The sequence below is a fragment of the Vanessa tameamea genome, chromosome 21 (assembly GCF_037043105.1).
Source record: "Vanessa tameamea isolate UH-Manoa-2023 chromosome 21, ilVanTame1 primary haplotype, whole genome shotgun sequence".
Lineage (NCBI taxonomy): Eukaryota > Metazoa > Arthropoda > Insecta > Lepidoptera > Nymphalidae > Vanessa > Vanessa tameamea.
Window position 1 is genome coordinate 122,600 of NC_087329.1, and position 19,898 is coordinate 142,497.

The following is a 19,898-nucleotide window of genomic DNA, read 5'->3' on the forward strand; positions in this document are numbered from 1 at the left end:
TAAATTTGTCCTCCACTGGACCTTTATATAATTTGTATCTAGGCACGTGTAGGACTGATGACATTGCAATATTTTATTCATTATCCTTAATTAAATGGAGGATAGAGTTTATTCTATCGTGCACCTAATATACCCATAATATTTTCCTTCACAGACGAGCAAAAAATTAAAAACATGACAACCCACTGTTGCTTGCTTGTTATAGTAGTTTGTGATTTTCTTTTGAATTTATATTCAATTATTTGTAGCATACTTTTACACTTGTGAAATTGCATTGAAATATTCCGGTATTAATTTTATAGCGGAATAAATTATCAACTATTACTATTACTTTGTTGTGTCGAACAAATATCTGTCTTATCCAAGGATCTAGGCTTGTCTGTGGATTTGGAGTTCGTCGATTTTTCGTTAAGTTTTTTTATTTCCTTGTGTAGTTGCTGCGCTGGCAGCTCGACTAGCAAGGCGAGCGGTAGCGCCGCCGCATACGATATAACAGCCACGCCGAACCAATCCATAATCTGTTATTGGAAAAATAATTTAATGTAGATGTGTATGAGGCGTGTATTGCAACTATTGTAAGAGTAAAAAGGAAACAATGCCCCGCTTTTGGGCAGAGACCTCTCTGCTTGAAGTCAAGGTTTGTAAATAATTTCGAGCACGCTTAATGCACACTCGTTATATACTTAAACAAACCGGTGTTACGAATTTGTCGTATCATTAAAAAGTAGTAAAATTGTGTATGTCTAAATATCGTTTGTGTTTGATTAGAAAACTATTTTTTATATTTGCTTGTAGATAGTACGGCAGAAGGCTACGTATGAATGGTGTCTACTATGAGCTATGCCTGTAATAATAAATATCAATGTTATATAAATAGGGAATTAGCAGTTAAGTAAGACTAATGACTACTTAGTGATAAAAACATGTGGATACATAGACAGCAGATTTTCATCCGGTTAAGATTTATATGTTATAACTCGCGATATTCAAACTAATTCTAGACTATCTCTCAAGGGCTCAGATGTCTCAAGACTCAGTAGCACTACGTGCAATATTTAGTGCAAAGAACAGCAAGCCAACTACATTTTAAGGCAGTCTAAATAGCGTGCACCGAATTTCACAATTGATAAATGTAAAATTGAATGTTTGGTTTTATCTTTACTCCTGCTGCCATTAGAATAGATCATTTATGTAGAATTATTTCACCCAATAACAAAACGTACCGCGGATTGTCGGTCGAGTTGCACGGGCGCGAGACGCGTAGCGAGCAATGTCTTATTGAAGAGCATGTGCAGCAGCAACGCCCCGAAGGACAGCCGCGCCAGCACCGTGACGCCTTGGGACATCCATCGCCGCCATGGCGCTGTTAACATTGTTATTACATAGTGTACAAACTAATATATATTCAAACCGTTTTAACATCGACCACATTCAAAAAATATGCGACTTTTTCAAATATTAGTGTTTTTGGGCAGCTTTTACTGTTATTTTACTGTAATGTTACTTAAAGACCCAAAGATTCAAAGTTTAATTTAACTAACAATATAAAAAACTACCTAATTTTTTATATTGTTAGTTAAATATTAAAAGTACACACTAAAAACTAATATTACGGATTACTTAAATATCTTCTATTCATTTTCAAATAAATATTTTAATTTTACGTCAATACGTACAATCAATCCCATTAATAGCACCAAGAAGAGCTACAGCGACTAAAGTAACGAAGATCGGTCGTTCCAGCGCTGCCAGCACTGCAGCGGCGATGGCGTTAGGTGGGCCAGCGCCCAGGACCAGTGGGGACAGCGCCACCCAGGACATCGCCGCCGGCGCCGAGTACACTGATATCCAGCGGAACATCTGACAGATTACAGAATAATATTAGTAGGTATGCTTGTCAAGCCTATCTCAATAGTCAAGCAAAACAAAATCCATCCCTATTAGCAGCAATAGGAATCGATTTTTCTTCGCTAAAAGTAATCGATTAAAAATATTTGACGACTGCCAAAGAGAGGGTTATAATTTTTAAAATTTTATGAAGTAAATAAATAAATATATAACAAGTTTCAAACATTTTGTTAAGATTGAAGAGACAACAGTCTACGTAATCTGCTAATCAGATCAAAGTTATAGAGCAGAAGAAATAAATTCTTCATAGTCTATACTAATATGATAAATGTGAAAGTAACTCTGCCTGTCTGTCTGTCTGTCGCTCTTTCCATGCCAAACCAATGAACCGAATTTGATGAAATTTGCTATGAAGCAAACTTGAACTCCAAGGAAGGACATAGGTTACTTTTTTTGCCTAACCTAATACATAACGACCAACGTCTAACACGCGAGCGAAGCCGCCGGCGACATCTAGTTTATAATATTTATTATTCCAAGAAGGTCTTGAATGATATTGGTGATAAAGGGTCTCCTGGAAGAACTCCTTTTTCTATTTGATTTTCTAATATTCTTGCTATATACACAAGTGTATACGTAACTTTTTTTATGAGTAACAATTAAATTACTATTTGTCATTTTATTCTCCTCGAGGCTTTGTTCAGCAGTAAATTTTTCACGCTGTTATTTTCCTAATAATTTTTTTTCTAAACAGCAACAGCGTTTATAAAGCTTAGTTCAAAAGATAAAAACGCATTGAACTGCATTTTATACATTATTTTCAATAAAGTTGAACGTTTGATGAATCAATTAATCTTTTAATTCAGTAAATAAACTCAATTTCCTAAACATCTCAGCGGCAACGCGGTCGCGCTGCTATAAGAATATTTACCGGTTATCTTAGTTATTGCTCAATAGCTAAACTGCAGTAATTGCACTTGCAGTGCGGCAGTCGTCCGCGTGGCGCAACTCTACCTACTGCGAGTGAAAGTTACCTAGTTTCGGTGCCTAATCCTGCAGCCCTAGAACCCTAACTTACAATTCATGCATCATCTGTGAGAATACATATTGTTATGATAGAATCAGAGTATAAACATTTTATCGTTTTAAAGCGACTTCCGAAAAGGAGGAAGTTCTCCATTAGTCTGTGGGTATATGTGTTTAAGTACCTATGTTGAGTTAAGTACCTATAAGAGCCGAGATGGCCCAGTGGTTAGAACGCGTGCATTTTAACCGATGATTTCGGGTTCAAACCCAGGCAGGCACCACTGAATTTACATGTGCTTAATTTGTTTATAATTCATCTCGTGCTCGGCGGTGAAGGAAAACATCGTGAGGAAATCTACATGTGTCTAATTTCAACGAAATTCTGCCACATGTGTATTCCACCAACCCGCATTGGAGCAGCGTGGTGGAATATGCTCCATACCTTCTCCTCAACGGGAGATGAGGCCTTAGCCCAGCAGTGGGAAATTTACAGGCTGATTATGTTACCTATGTTCATCGTTCACGTATCATTTAACCAAATCTGATAATTTGAATTGCACCGGCTTTGGGCATTTTTGTTAAGTTTTATTCGAAGCGCAGGTACTTTCGGGCATTCAATCTAGTTACATACTGAGCTTTGAATCGTGGTACTTTGTATTTTGGGATGTGAAAAAGTAGAACACGGTAAGACTGCACTGCATCACGATATCAAATAAAAAATAATGACTTAATCATCCATGAGTTACAGAAAAATGCTGAACTTGGTTTTACTAGTTTCTAGTCTCGAATATGAGTTGTGAGTTAGTAGAATATGATTTAACCCTTATTTTTTTGGCTGTTGGTAACATTTTCCGTTATATAATAATCGATATCGATCGATAAAATATTGCTCAAATCATTGTGTGAGTAAGTCTTTGAATGTGGAAACCTAAGTCGTATGTTCATAGAACGCGCAAAAGGTATGCAGATCATTAGATAAAGCAAAGCCGATGTAATGTAACTATGCAATGTAATATTATTAATTATATAACGTAACTTATACGTGAGAATATATATAAATTTAAATGAGCATGCTCCGCTTATACGGGCTTTTATCGTAAGAAAACTACCGAAAGTAATATCGCTAAACAAGAAATTTAATAATCGATTTTTCAATTAGAATACCTATGTTAGAACTAATTACATAAGTGTTCTAATTGTCACTGGTCTCACTTGCACTTGTATATTATGTTTTAGTTAATACTTACTTCAATTTACAGGTGAACTATTTAAACTGTTTTATTTGGTAAAATATACTATTTTGAATATGTTTCTGTGTACAAAATAACTAGGAGTGTCCTATTTGCATATGAGAATGTTTGAGTAAGTCGGCTCACCTTGTTTTCGGCGAGTCGGTCGGGCAATACGTCGCGCAAACCGTGGTGCGCGTGCGCGAGAAGCAGCCCCGCCAGCGCGCCCGCCGCGTTGGTGAGCGGCGACTGGTACAGCCACGTGAACGAGGCATCGCCGCTATATGTCAGCCGCACAGATCTGTGGGAATAGAACATTACATTACCTTTGAAGTATGTGTAATGTGCAATAACAACAAAAAATATTGCTAAATATGTTGCACTCACTCTGGTCTGTGCACGACGAAGGTGGGAACAAGATGCCAAGCATACGCTAACATTAGCGGAACCACGATCACCATCGCGAATGCCGTGCCAAGGAGCGGCAGCGCGAGGCGACGGCCGCGCAGCAGTAGCGTCAACAATAAAGCTACCGCGTATAGTTGCATATCTGCTGCCAAATACCTGCGTGCACGATTTAGAGTCATCAGGTCACTTAGACCGAGTCATCGTGTGAACGAATTAATAGAACATTAACCCACTGCCGTCTACAATCTAAGGGATTGTTAATATTCTCACAAGACCAATGTCTATGGGAATAGCTGACCCTTGACTGCATAGGGGGCCCATTTGCCAATCCGCCTGTTTATATGACATAAATATTTATTATTTATTTCTTAAGATAAACTTCGAAAATATTGTAGCAGTAACCGGGATTGTTGGTTTCAAAATACTCGTGCTAAGTGCTAATAGATCTCCTTTTATCTAAGATACATAGACATAGACTTATTCTTCCAAGGGAACTTATGAGTCCTCTTTAAAATGAAAGTTAAAATATAAAACTTGCTTACCAGGTCTGTATCAAACACTTTTCATCAGGATACAGCACGTTGTTCATGTAAAGAAGATGTGTCCACCACTTGTAGCGGCAAATAGCAGCCTCGGAGCGAACAAGAGACGACCACTGGGGACCGGTTCCCAGTCTCTCCCACCACGACGAAGCGAACCACAGAACCACGAAGTAACTCGGACTTATTCTAATGACAAATTTATCTTCTTCATTGCGATTCAATAACATTTTATGAAATTCTTTATTATACGCTATTATATTGAGAAGGATCTGATCGCCAAGATCGATCTCGATCTCCTGGAGATGACCTGACACAGCCTTGAGAAAAAGTTAAAGTAAAAGTGTATTTATGTTGGGAATGTTTATATGTTACATAAAGCAATTTTATTGTTAATTATATTTTATTTATCAGTTGCATTGAGAAATAATTGCATATAAACGGTGATTTTTGTACTAAATATTGTCGTTCTCAAACTGTTCTCAAACACTAGTCGGTGTACCTGATGATCCTATTAAACATGGTGGTGAAGAATGTTTTAACAGCGGGCTCGCGCTGCCGCTCCTGCAAGAGTTTGTGCGCCAGCAGGAAACTTGCCATCAAGAAAAACACCTGTACCATGAGAGTGCTGTTCGTCATCAGCACCACGTCCGTAGCGCGGCGAGCCTGACAGAAATTACAGTTTATATTTTCGGCTTGGTCTATTCGAATTTGGATACAAACAATCCACGATGCTATATTAAAAGTTACTTTAATTCGCTACTGATACCGGAGTTAGACATTTGTAACTTGTTAATAGTTTATATACTATTGTTTCACCTTAATCTCCACATAAGAATATGTAGATGCAACCATTTTGGGTGAGGTCACAGACACGGGGTTTAAATATGTTTACGAGGGGCGTTATTCAAGTGCCTCTTACCTATTTTTTTTATTGTATTGTCTTATTTCATAAAAATTTAAACTCTATTCATTTTCATAAACTTACATTCATGAAAGTCGAATAATAATTGAATACAATTTTAAATCACAATATACCTGCTCGAAATATCTCGTATCGGCGACGTACGAGAGCGTGCCGAGCCAGCAGACGTGCTCGATTATGACGCAAAGCATGCTCAGCACTCGCAGGCCGTCGAAGCAGCGGAGGTCCGCACCGCGCGCGCTCGGCGCCGGCGCCGACAGAGAGCGCCACGAGCGCCGAAGCGACCAGCAGAGCGCCCAGCCGAACTCTGAACAAATGTGTAAACGTGGTTTTACAGTTGTTTGAGTCTTTAATGCAAAACACCTTTATACACTTGATCATGACGTCATTAACAATAGCTTTCGATTGAATTTAATCCTTTATAGACTTTCAATTAATTTACAGATCGGTTACCTAAAGTTGCAATTATATTTTAAGGATTTGTCTCATGAAATTATTTTAATACATATTGCAATTTAAAAATAATACCTCTACTAGAAAATTATAATTTATTTTAAATCGGCTTTAAAATGTCTATCGTTAGTCATTTTTAAAATATTTGTACCATTTTCAAAATTTTCAAAATTATAGTTAGTATGTGATGTCACGTAACTTTATGTGATGTCAGCCACAAGCGCGTTGATGTCTTTTGCGTGAGTATGTTTTATCGTCAAAATAAACACATGATTAGGTTACTAGGTAGTAGGTACTATTAAGTTATTCAGTCAACTAAAGGTTATGACTCAACTTCACGAATCTAAATATTTTTTTATACAAATATTTGGAATATTACATATTAACCTAAATAGCCCCGGTTAACGCGTGCCTCCAAGCGTTATGGAAGTCACGGGGTCATTCCTCTCCGACCTTTTAGCACCTACTCAAATATAAGCTACTCGCTAAGGAGACCGATATAACTTTCTGGGAGTTGCTAACTAAATAGGCAGCAGTTGGGATTTATACTCTTTGATTATTGAAACGCTGTATTTCTTCGAATATTAATTAAAGAGTGAACCAACTTTTACTAATAATAAGTAATACTGGATGCTAATAAACTGACTTTTACATATAACTGATTTACATTGATCAGCAAATGCGATTTCGCAAACAAGATACTAATATTATAAGTTTATTTAACTAGCGGAAAAGTGTAATGAAATGTTACGTAAGGTCAGTTAGCCGGGCGGCGACGCGACCGCTCGCGAGCCGACATCTCCTGTACACATTGGACACACCAGTCAGCTTACGTCAGTTATCAGAGTGTTTACGGTTTTCATTCGGACTTATATGTGTTGATCTTTAGAACATTGCTGTCAATAATTATTTTTACTGCATTCATAGTCCATGATTGGTTTAAATATAGAATACAGATCACGAGGTTTCAATAATGAGCGAGTATTATCAGAGTTGGCGGTTTTTCTCTATCTCCACTTGGCGTCATAATCAAGACGGACGAATGTTCGGCCAGCCAATGCCGCTGCACTTATGCGAATACTACGTGTAATGTTTTGCGGAGACTTTTAAAAATAGCTGTCGCGATCGCATTTTCGGGCTGTGTATTTATGTGGCGACGCAAATATCTTAGCGCAACGCATCGCCATGCAGCTTCCCAATCACAAAAATTTGATATTCATTATTATTAATTACTAATAGTTTGTTTATTTGTTTTTAATTGCGTTGTGGGAGTTAAGGTTATGGATACTGACCTTTTTTGGTGTGATCCGATAATTTAATATCGAGTGCTGTGCTGACGGTAGCCAGAGCTAGCAGAGCCACAACTAAGCCGGCGAAGGCGCGTTCGCTGATGGAAAGCGGTGGCGAGCGGTGGTCGGGGCCGCGGGTGCAGTAGTCCAGGTGGTAAAGACGTGCTGACAGATTGTGAGTCGACATGATACTCGCGTTCACACATGACGCGAACCTAGCCAGACAGCGATAGCAGGAATAAGAACAGCGAAACTCACGAGATCCAAGCAGACATCTGCCTGATCGACGTGGTGATTAAAACGGTTGACTATGGCTGTGTCGGTAGCAGGACGCAAGCCTACCGTAACTACTATTCTATCTCTATATATTACTAGGTCTAGAGTTTTAGGAGTATATTAGCAGCTACAATATGTGGGAAGGAGAATCCAAAGCCACGAATACACTAACAAAAGTAATAACTAAGGTGCTCACCACGCGTCCAGCGCATGCGCGGAGTCGTAGCCGGGGGCGACGCAGCTGCGAGTTAAGCAGAGTCCTCGGTGCAATCGTGTGTGATTGAAATTATCCACCCAGTTCGCCGAGTAGCGCTGAACAAAGATACTTGTTGTTATAAAACTTGGTGTTAGGGCTTTGTGCAAACCCTCTGTGAAAAAGTCTGTGTAGGTACCACACAGTACAGACTGACCACCCATCATAAATTATACCGCCAAGTATCTACACTTAGGATTATTATATTTAAGTTGGGTGAGTGAGCCAGTGTAACTACAGGCACGAGGAATATAACATCTCAGTTCCGAAGGTTGGTTGGAGCATTTGCGATGATGTATGGTTAAGATTTTTGTTATGTGTTGGAAATGATATTTATTGTAAAATAAACATTTCATTTACTTTATAAATTTACATTATGAATCAATTTGTATCATTTTTTTAAATATTTTTATTTATATATAATATTTAAATATAATATATATATAATATTTTTATCATTATTTTTAACATTAAATATTAATGATTATAATTTATTATTCTGTAAGAAAAACCAGATTCGTTTTTTAGAGTAAATTTAAGCAAAGGTAAACATAAGATTTTAAAGTAACATGGTTATTTTTATTACTAACAGTATTTAAAACGGGATATTTACCATGTTTTTTATTTTTATTTGGTGGAGCTCGATATTCTCGTGTCGGAGTCTCGTGAACAAGACATTCGTAGATAATGTCGAAATATCGAGCTCCACCAAATAAAAATAAAAAACATGGTAAATATCCCGTTTTAAGTACTGTTAGTAATAAAGGTAGACATATTATTACAAACAATATTGTTTCTTTTTGATTTTTTGAAATTGCTTTTTTAATACTTGTTTTGTAATTAATAAAGTTTTTCTTATTATTATATTTTTTAAACCAAGTATACGTGAATATTTGTGAAATATGGAAAAACGAGAAATGTATTTAAATAAAATGATTAACGTATTAATTTAGTTCAAATAATTTAAAAGAAAAAATATTGAAATCGGAATAGTTTCTTAGAGCCTCGCTAGACCCATCTTAGACAAAGTTTAGACGCTTCCGAGTACTGCTTCCTTATGAATTCATGTCTAAAATTATAATCAAAGTCCCTTTCAACGACAAACAAACAAACATAATCGAGATACATTGAAATTAACGGATTCATTTGCCTTATTTGCCCAGTTCACCTGTTCTCTTGTACTATTGGAACAGACGCACTGTTTCGCGATAGGTTTCAATGCTGTACTCTATTCTAATATCATGATATCATAATTTATTTTCCCAAAAAACTTACAAAAATAATGACCAGCCAACACATGACAATAAAAATAGTAAGATTGAAAAATAGAAATGGACTTAAAATGAAATATTGTCGATTTCCCGTTTTCAACACAAACCCAAAAAATCAATATATTAAAAAAAAGAGTACAATTGCATGAAGTAATGGATGCTGAAATTCCGACCGAATTAGGCTGTATCGATACATTGGTAATGTGCCAGCGCATCGATAATACGCGTTTATCGTAATATTACAATACAAACTGCCGACCTACTAGCGACTTCCCCAATCGGAGCGGAACCGGCGCTCTTCACGCGCCTCAGATGATGCAACTGTTCGTTACGATACAGTTCTGTCCATAGTTATAGATCAAATGCAAAATATGACAAATTCTATTAGACTCTCAATAATTGCAAACATTGCAAAATAATATGTATCTTTATGACAGGCCGTACAGCTAAGTGGAGTGATGATAAACACAACGCGCCGGCAGCGGATGAGGATTGAGAGCTGGAGATCGAGCTCAGCGGCGTGCCATTGGAAGGCATTTGTCCAGCAGTCGAGGAGAATAGAATGATGATGATGATATTATTCTAAAAGTTGCGTTTCATATCAATACAATGCCGTCATTGTCCTTCGTTAGACGCGTCGATAATATTACATGAAAAAGCCATTTGGTAGACTCTAACGGTCAGCAGATTTAATAAAATCCTTTTGAGAATTCCTTTTCTGGTGGCTACATAAGTATATTTTTGTTTTATTTTACTCCTTATAATAAATTTGATTAAGAAAAAGCTTTATACTATAATTAATAGTTATATTGTAAATGTTTGATCAAATATTGTCATGTATTGTTTGTATATTATGTTAATAAGTGAAGCATTGCACGCGTTATACAATTATATTGCATTTTATTTTATATATAATGCTTCTATATGTGTAGAGTTTAGTTGGTAGGAATACATAACGATTATATTGGGTTGGCAACCAAGTGATTGCCGATTTTGTGGATAGGCAGACTTTACACCTACTTTTGTTTTGTTAAAGCGGTCAAAGCATCTAACCTGTATTTTTTTCTAATTATTTAGACTTTTACCTTTAATTTAGTAAAAAAATATATACCGATTAACGCTTTATTCATTATCATATTTTCAGACATATTTTATTGTATTACTTCCGAAAACGCATCGCAAGCACAAAAGTAACATAGTTTATAACAACGTTAAACGCCTGTTGCGCCTTCAGATTATCATTTGTTTCGTTCCATGCAGAACTTCTTAAATGGTAACATTTTAATAACACTGATGATGCCAGATCACATTTAATTCAGTTTTTTGGTAGCAAAGACCAGGAATTTTACGAACTTGAAATATTTACACTGCCAGAACGATGGCAAAAGGTCATCGACAAGAACGTACAGTACCTAGTTGAGTAAAGTTATATTTTTAAACAAAAATTTTGAATTTTCCTTCTTATTTGAAATCGGCACTCACTTAGTTGCCAACCATATACAATATACGAACTTCTGGCTATGTATGTATGTGTAACCTCGGTGGTTATTGTTAGACATCTTAATTCTCCGACTCAATAACTTAGAAACCTACCTTATTTTCCGTAATTACGCATTACGCATTTCACGCATCCATTTATATGTTGGAAATATGTGTAATATGTTACGTACGTACTATAGAGTAATAAGGTACTTAACATAATTTACATATATTTTTTATATAAGTTTGTTAAATGAGATTGGGAGCTAAAAATAGTGATATCGTAAAGACACTGCAAACAACTAAATCAATAGAAATAATACAACTTAATAATAATTTCAATAAACATTCGTGATCCGAGTCGTGCAAATAATTACACATACGACTGCTTTTAACAAATAATTTAATTAATATTATCTACACGAGTTCAGCCTCGCTCGAGGATCTGTCATCAGCGGATAGGACATTGCAATTTTTTGTGTTATGTAGGTAGGTCGTAGGCAAATGGGCACCCTGATAGTAAGTGGTTACCACTGATCACAGATATTGGTACTGTGAGGAGTATTAATCATCCCTCGTATCACCAAGGCGCCACCAATTTTGGAAACTCAGATGCTATGTCCCTTGTTCCTGTAGTTACACTGACTCACTCACCCCTCAGACCGGAAGACAAAAATAGTAAGTATTCCTGCTTGGTGGTAGAATATATGATGAGCAGGTGGCACTTATTCATACAGGATGTACAAAACTCTACCATTCAGTAAAATTAGTCAGTATTACTCTTATAATTAAATTAATCGGAAACCCAGCACGACCAAACAAAGATGAAGGCGCAAAATCAAAAATTATTATCATTAAAAAGTTTTTGTTTAAACATATTTCTTTTGCTTTGAGTCCGATATACCGATACTACTTGCTTGTAATTTGTATTAAAATATGCGTCCAGTAATTAATTAAAGCTTGTGGGTAATTCCTGTACCAGCAATAAGCTAGCTACCTTTTATTTTAATCGATTAAAAAAAAAAACAAAATGTAATGAAAAATAGATGTATTTTTTTTTAACTAGTGGTGAACAATTTTGTAAAATAACGATCAACGACCCTGACAAGGACTTGTGAGACTTTATTGTTTCATCCCTTTAGATGGAAGTTAAACTGATTTATAAAATAATATGTTTGTCTATGGAACCTTCGCGTTTTCATATTAACTGACTCATATGCAGCCTACATAATATGTACTGAAGCGAGCCGACGTTATCAATCGAAGCAACCGTGAACCAATATTGTCTCACCTGCATCACGCGGAACAGAGAGCTTGGTCCGGAGGGCGAGAGCTCGAAGCTTCCTAAGCAGTAGGCGCCTCCCATCGCAAGGCATCCGGGGTACTCGTCCAAGTGGAACAAAATAGGCATTTCGTAGTATTCCTCATCTGTAACAACGTAGCTAACTTGTAAAAGATTCGTGGATGCGCGCCATGTTTTAGAATATTGACATAATTTAAATTATAATTCGGACCGTGTTTTCGTCATTAGATGGTCGTTGAAATTATTAAAAATAGTAGCGTATGTTATACATTTTACCTGTTGTACAGAAAACTGTGCTAATATATTAAACTGAACAGTTTGTTTTAACGCGCTAATTTCAGGATTCACCAAAGCTTTTTGCCTTGGAGTCCAAGAAAGGTAGATCGCGCAACGATCTCATTGCCGCGGCGTTTATCGTGGATGAGTCCGCGTGGTCTAGCTATAATATAATAACATTCCTTATACAATAAATAATGAATTTTGCAATTGACAACTTATTTTTACCACACTGATATTATTGGGACGAAGTTCTTTTAACGGTTTACAGTAGAGTGCACATGAGTTAATAGCGTGTAGAATGAAAATCATCACGTAAAGAAAAACCGTTATGTCCCTCCAGGCCGCCTTTCCCTCTCTCCTCTTTCTCCATTTATACGGTTTTATATAACATTATTTAAATTAATTTTTTGTTATTGTTTTAATTCATGTGAATTTTTTATTGATTATAAATTTTTAATTACAATATATTTTTTCCCATTTATTATTTTTTTTTAATTGTATACATAATATACAGCTTTTATTTTCTTTGTTTTTTTATTTACGTTAATTTTAATTTATAATTATGGTGGCGTTGGCATCTTGTTGATACATCAAACTGTTTTATTTAACGCCAAACATACTAGCATGATTTATTGTTTTTCGGTCAGAACTTATTTGCTTATGAAATCAAATCTTTCTTCTGATATGCACTTTCTAAAATCTCTAAAGGCAGAAAATAAACCTTCATTAATTAAAAATAATGAATTTAAGTAGCTGTGCTGACGAGACGACCCGTTTCTACATACGAGTACACGGCATAACGAGGGTAACAAAATGCTTTAAGCGATCAAATATCATAATTACCCCTGAACTCGATATAATTTTACAGAAACTAGATTAGTCGCTAGACCGGGTAAAATTATAAATGAATCAAGACAACATGTTTAATTAAAGACTACTAAAATGTTCATCCGGTCGTCAGTAAAAGTTTACGTGCATGACCATACCACCGGGTCATATACCTAGCTAGTAGAAGTTTCATTAGCTTCGTGTGAAGAAATCAATGAAATGAAACCTAACATAACGCGGATGCTCGGATGGTTGACATGACGTCAACTGGTAATTTTCGTCTCACTTTAAATATTTTTACATATTGTTGTCATTTACTGACTATAAATGAAGAGTTATTTTTAGTCGACTTAAAGCACGAGTTTTTCAGCCTCATTATTATTATCGTTTGTACTCATTAAAGAGTTACACAATATTGTTGGTGGTTGGCCAATATATTTTTTTATGTCATTGTTGTATGGAATGATTTATTTCCTTCCGCATAGTTTAGTATCGGTAATATCTTCTAAAGTATTCGTTCAAATGCTATAGGGTAAAAGAAAATTTTAATCTATGTATATTTAATGCCCAAAGTATATAAGTACATACTTATCTAAATATGTATTCATAATTTTAAGGGTGTTTGTGGTACCGTCGTAAGGCTTAACCAGAAATGTACGGTTATGTGATGTGATGTTAACACCAGAAGCCACTATTTAGATAAAACACCGTCGAGTTCAGCTGTTTTGTATAATATATTTTCAAATTATGTATACAAACCTCGTCGGTCGCTCTTTCTATTATTGAAAACCGTATCAAATTCCGTGAAGTGGCTTAAATGCATTAAGCGGAGATACAGACAGAGAGACGGTAAGTTAGTATTATGCTCTGTATAGATATAAATATCCTGAATCATGTTTTAAGCCAAAACGCATAAATACAAAGAATTGATAAGCAGCGGTATTTTGAGCGGCTGACGCAGAGAGGACCTACAAGAAACCCTACAACTGTGTTGTCGTTTAGGTTGGTATCTTCGTCACCTCACGTCATCCGGACCGCACATTAAATGCATCAGTCGCGATATAATATTAGCTGTCAACAATTCTCTGAATGATCGTGATTAATTTACTTGTGGTACTTTTAATATCAACGATACAAATAACATCCTATGGCCTGTGTAAATGTTACATAGACTGCACATGTATATTATAGCTGCCTGCAGATCGTTCTTTCGTGAAGCCTTTTGTAAAATCGTACATCTAGTGTTTTATTGTATAGCTTACTTCAAATCAAGTTATATTTTATCCGAGTAGGCTTTTACAGTTATTTGCAAGTTTGCATCATCATTTTACAGAATAGTATTGAATGTAAAGCTACCACGGGTTCGGAATGTAGATTCTACCGAGAAGAATCGGCAAGAAACTCAGTATAAGTAATCGTTGGATAAAGCCATATTTTATATTTTTAAACCAATTATGGCATATGTATGGCATAGCTAGGCGGTGTGCAATGGACCAGCTGATGGTAAGTGGTCACCAGTGCTTATAGATAATTTTTGACCGTTCCTGACATGTGGGTGGGCGGTACCTATCTACCACTATCAATTATGATTTGTTTAAGTGGCATCTTATAATCAACTTTGACCGGCAACAAACTCAGTTGGTAATCAAAGTAACACTTACTCTAATATCAATAATAATCTTCACAATAATTGTTCACTTTATTATAATCATATCCTCGCTGTCCGTTGCGGCTTTGCACGAGTGAGCCGATATTTTAGGAAAAAAGTACTCGTATTTTAATTCAAAAAAATCTTTCTTTCTTGCCAGTAAGTCTCTTATAGTCCGGTCAAATTAAACCAAAAAAGAGGAGTAGAGTTACATAAATTTACAAGCTGAACATGCTTTCACTTGTTCAAAACATTATTAAAAATAATATTCGGAAGCTCCGAATCATTCCGGACCAGGTTTTTTTTTTATTTGAGGTCAAAGGTTGAAAACCCTGAAAAAAAATTGGTTTTTCGCGATTTTCAGGTAAACGGTAGACACACAACTGGTTACAAGGGTGAGTGATTCAGTGTTGTTCATTACAGATACATCTAACGTATCTTAGATAAATTACCAAAGTATGTGGGCGTGACCGCTGACCGCGAGGAGCACACGTGTGAACATTCAGCCAGTAATTTTAGGCTTACATTGTCATTAAACTAGTATTTCAGGCTTACATTATCATTAAACTAGCTTAAGGTATGTTATATAACTAAATATACATTATGGACATAAGTATACATAAATTTAGTCTCGTCGGTCTAGTAGATAGATATAAGGCCGCAGATCCCGATCCGCAGGCCCAGAGTAGAAACCCCATGTCGAGCCGATAACAAGTTAGGGGGTTTCTGTCAAAGAAATGACAGTTGGAAGTCACTCCCGTGCCTCGGAACACACGTATTTTCGCTGGTCCTCCGCTGAACTCTTTCCGCTATTGTCGAATTTGCGTGATTATGAGAGTAAGATAATAGCAAGTGCACATGTGTTCGCGCACATAATTGTGCTCCCTCATGTGTCCAGTTGGCTGGCGTAGCTGGTTAGTTTCCCTTGATATTGGCCACCGAGGCAGTTATGATAATTGACAAATAAAAAAAAATCCTGTACAATTCCGATCGCGTGGATGAAAAATGTACCAGCCCGGAACCACAGGAGGCGACGGGTCATAGCTTAGTAAAGTATTTATTACGCCAAGATCTTAATAACCATTATTACTAGTTTCGAATTGATTGTGTGTAGAGTGGCATATAGTCACATGTACTCATCAGCGGCGAAATAATTATCTATCAAGTAACTTGACCTTTGAATCTTATTTATTTTATAAGAATCAAGTACCTTGTGATATCGTAGTGACTCGAAGTTAATGAATCCCATTAATCATTTGATGTAACTTCGATCGCTAGCTTTCCGGTTAAGAAAAATTAATTGTACATTTATATAAAATGTATGTCATGCATTTTGTTTATAAATAAATAATAAATAGAACACTCAAACGGAGTGTTCTATTTCCTTTGAAATAAGGGTAATTTTTTCGTTTGCTTTCGAATTTTTTTTTACATATTTTGGCTGAGGAATTATTTTTCTGCATAGATGTAGTGGAATTATGACAATTTTAAAATAATTAACTCGTGGAGAAGTGAGGAGTTCCTATTGACATTTAGGTTCGATTACTTATATAAAAATAATTGTATTCAATTGATACCACTTTGTATTTCAAATGTTGAAAAAGAGTAACTATAACGTTTCCATCCGGTTCTTCTCGGTAGAATTTACATTCTGAACCGGTGGTAACTAAACATTTAATAAAATGTTAAATCCCGATTCAAAAGTGTCAAAGCCTACTTCGTCAAAAATATATTTTGACTTTGTAAGGCTGTATGGACCGTAACTAATTATTGTTACTCCACCGATAATGGTAAATCATGTATAAAAATCCGCAATATTCTAATGATTAACTTTAAGTCAAAAATAGAATAGACTTTAGTTTTAGTTTATATCTTTATAATTTTTTGTTCATTGTAAAATGTGATATATCATTGGAAGAAGGTAATTTCGAAGACAAAATCTTACCGGTCAGATGATAAATAATGTCTTGATCATCTCCTGGACTGGGATTGCCAACGTTTCGGATGTTCGTTACAATTACGTTGCCAGTGTAGTCACTATATTTTGTTCCGTTTGAGCCATCTGCAGCGTAGTGGTAAGCTTCTGCAGCAATTTGGTCAAGAAGAAATCCGCTAGTCTGCGAGTCAGCCTGGGTGTTGAGAACGCATGCGCAGAGTAGCGCGATGGTAAGCGCGCGCGCCGGCGTCATGGCGCTCACTGGTCTGCGCGCGCGCCGGTATGCTTGCATAACTGGCCACTTCTTGATCTTTGGTTACATCGATTTAATATTGGAAGTAGGAATTGGAACTTTGGCTTAGAGCCTGTAGCTGAATGTGTATTATAGTTCTAAGTTTATTTCTAATTCCGTTAAAGTATTGAGCCCGCCAAATATAAAAGATAAAAAATAGAGTTAAGATACATTTGAAGGATTTCTTTAATAAGTTTTAATAAAACAAAAGGTTTTTTAAGGTAAAATAAAGACTTGCATGACTACATAATACACAAACGTGAATGACAAATGGACGACAAAATATATGATGACATCAACGCGGTCATGAAAATTAAACAAAATGTACAATGTATAGCTGTTAAAAACGAATAAAACTGACGAGTTGTTCGTCGAAATTAGATAACACCCACGAAAGGTCCAAAAAGGTCCCAAATTATAATAAAAAACAAATATTACGTAAGTGGTGATAGAAGGGCCGGAGCATAAACCTCATTAGAACAGTTTATTTCCCTTTCTAGCCACTGTGGGGCCCCGAGACCAGCGATCTCGATGTACAACAATTATTCTAACACAAATTGCTAGTTATCATAAACTTGTTTATAATTAAGTTCATATAAGTATATACATATTTATGAAATATATATGACAGCGCGTCTACGAAGAGTGTCTTGTTAATGATACTGTCTGTGTATCGAGGCGGCCATTTTGATGAAGAAGAGACCGGAATGGCACCAGCGCGCTATGACAGCGGCAAACCGCTGTCAAGTATTTAATTATCAGAAGATTGTTTAGTATGTTTGTTAATACCTGACACTGTAGTTGTACTTTGTTGTGGAAAACTACTTCAGGAGTTTGATTAATTGCTCGCACATTTGTAGAGTACTGAATAATTTTCATGAAGGCCGTCATGCGTATATAAATATCTATATAATATATATATATCAAAATGGAATGATAAACGTATGTATATGAAAATGATAATGACGTAGACTGAACGTGAATATCATTTCGGTTGACGGTCCCTCGACAAAAAATCATGATGTAAAGAGCTGTTATCTTATCTACTAGATATTATGACAAATATTTTAAAAACGAAAAACGACAAAAAGAAGATATTATCTTTATTCAAAACGACAACAAATGCACAGAATTTGAATCGCAATATAAACTAAATAAAATCTTCATCAGACGGCCAGCAGTGGGAATTGCCGATTCGAAACCTACAGCAAGGGATGTAATCGTACTTACTTACCACAAGTTTGACACGTAGAAAGTAATACTACTTACAGTAGTTACTTAATATTGAACTACGATAAAAGAGCTCTTTAAGTAAAAGAACGCTGGTTTTATGGCACGAAGCATGTTACGCGGCTGTTGGGCTGGTTTGTTGTAACGCAATCTCCGTCGGGACTCGACCAATGCGCTACTAACTAGGTGATTTATTTTTTAATTCGTAAATTATGTCGTGTTGATTACCCTCAGTCTAGAATTAAAGTAAGAGAGATTCGCCGAATTATTTAGATCGAGCCTGAAAAATGTAACTCAACAAAATTAATAATAAATACTAACTGTACAAATCATGATAAGTGAACGATGGCAAGAATGCTGAAATGATTTTGGATAACATATCGTTAGTATCATACAAAGGTCAAATTAATGTATAGTATTAGCTTCCCGTCGTTAGGAACGTCGTCGATTGCTCTACCGTACCTCGTAGGTATTATTTACTAGCATGCGAGGTAATGCCTTGTGTTTATATACTATTCTAAGGTTTGGCTTGCTTATATTACTGGGTTAAGTGCTTATATCAATGAAGAATATTAATATATATATATTAGTCGTGTTGCTTTGTTCTGGGTTGAAAGCTGACAGAGACAGGTAATTACAGTAGGTAATTACGTTTTTAGTAAATTCGAATTAATTTGTTTAATGTAACATTTCACTAACTTATTGATGGCTTACGTCAAAACTTAAATCAATACGATTAGGAAAATGCCCTGACCTGAGAATACCCGGCGAAAGAAACTGAACTATTTTTTATAATTGTTTAACTAAATATATATATTTAGTTATTTAGAATACTACTTAGCTGCCTGTCCTAAATTCCTACAGGTAAAATTGAAACTAAGCACCATTTAACTTGACCAAGATTCAGTAGTTTTGCTACGCGTCGATTGTCAGTCAGGTCAAATGACTTGATAACTATAAATAATTATGCGAGATTAACATGAAATGTTTCTATAATATTGTCAAAGTCAAAGTTTGCGCTCTGTCATCACCAAAGGTACAATTAATGTGAGATTTCATATTAACTGGGCGTCGGACACACGCGGCCCCTGCGTGTAACTGCTGACATGGGGTTTGTATACATTCAATTACTAACAAGGATTCCTATTGACATTGGTTATGTATTTGATTACTATGTTATTATGTTGAGAGACTGTCGTTTATGAACATCTCTCAGATCTTCACATACCAAGACACTTAAAATAAATGGCTGCACACTGCAGTACTCCATATGATCGAATTCGAGCTTGGTATAAGTCAGAAATTGTTTCAGAGTGAACTACTTGACCTCATTCAGGATGCTAAGTTTGCTTTCTGCATTCAATGTATTATCAAAATTTGAATTTG

The 19,898-nt window shown here is 35.9% G+C and overlaps 1 protein-coding gene across 1 annotated transcript; it reads right to left on the reverse strand.

Moving 5' to 3' along the window:
- Positions 1-179: 179 nt before the first annotated feature.
- LOC113403671 (O-acyltransferase like protein-like) lies at positions 180-17,347 on the reverse strand. Its single transcript, XM_064218297.1, is given in 12 exon segments — positions 180-518; positions 1,224-1,363; positions 1,677-1,903; positions 4,276-4,404; positions 4,491-4,667; positions 5,054-5,239; positions 5,553-5,716; positions 6,089-6,282; positions 7,721-7,932; positions 8,190-8,305; positions 12,288-12,424; positions 17,000-17,347. Coding segments are annotated over 12 exon segments (2,169 nt in total). The 5' UTR covers positions 17,283-17,347; the 3' UTR covers positions 180-314.
- Positions 17,348-19,898: the final 2,551 nt, after the last annotated feature.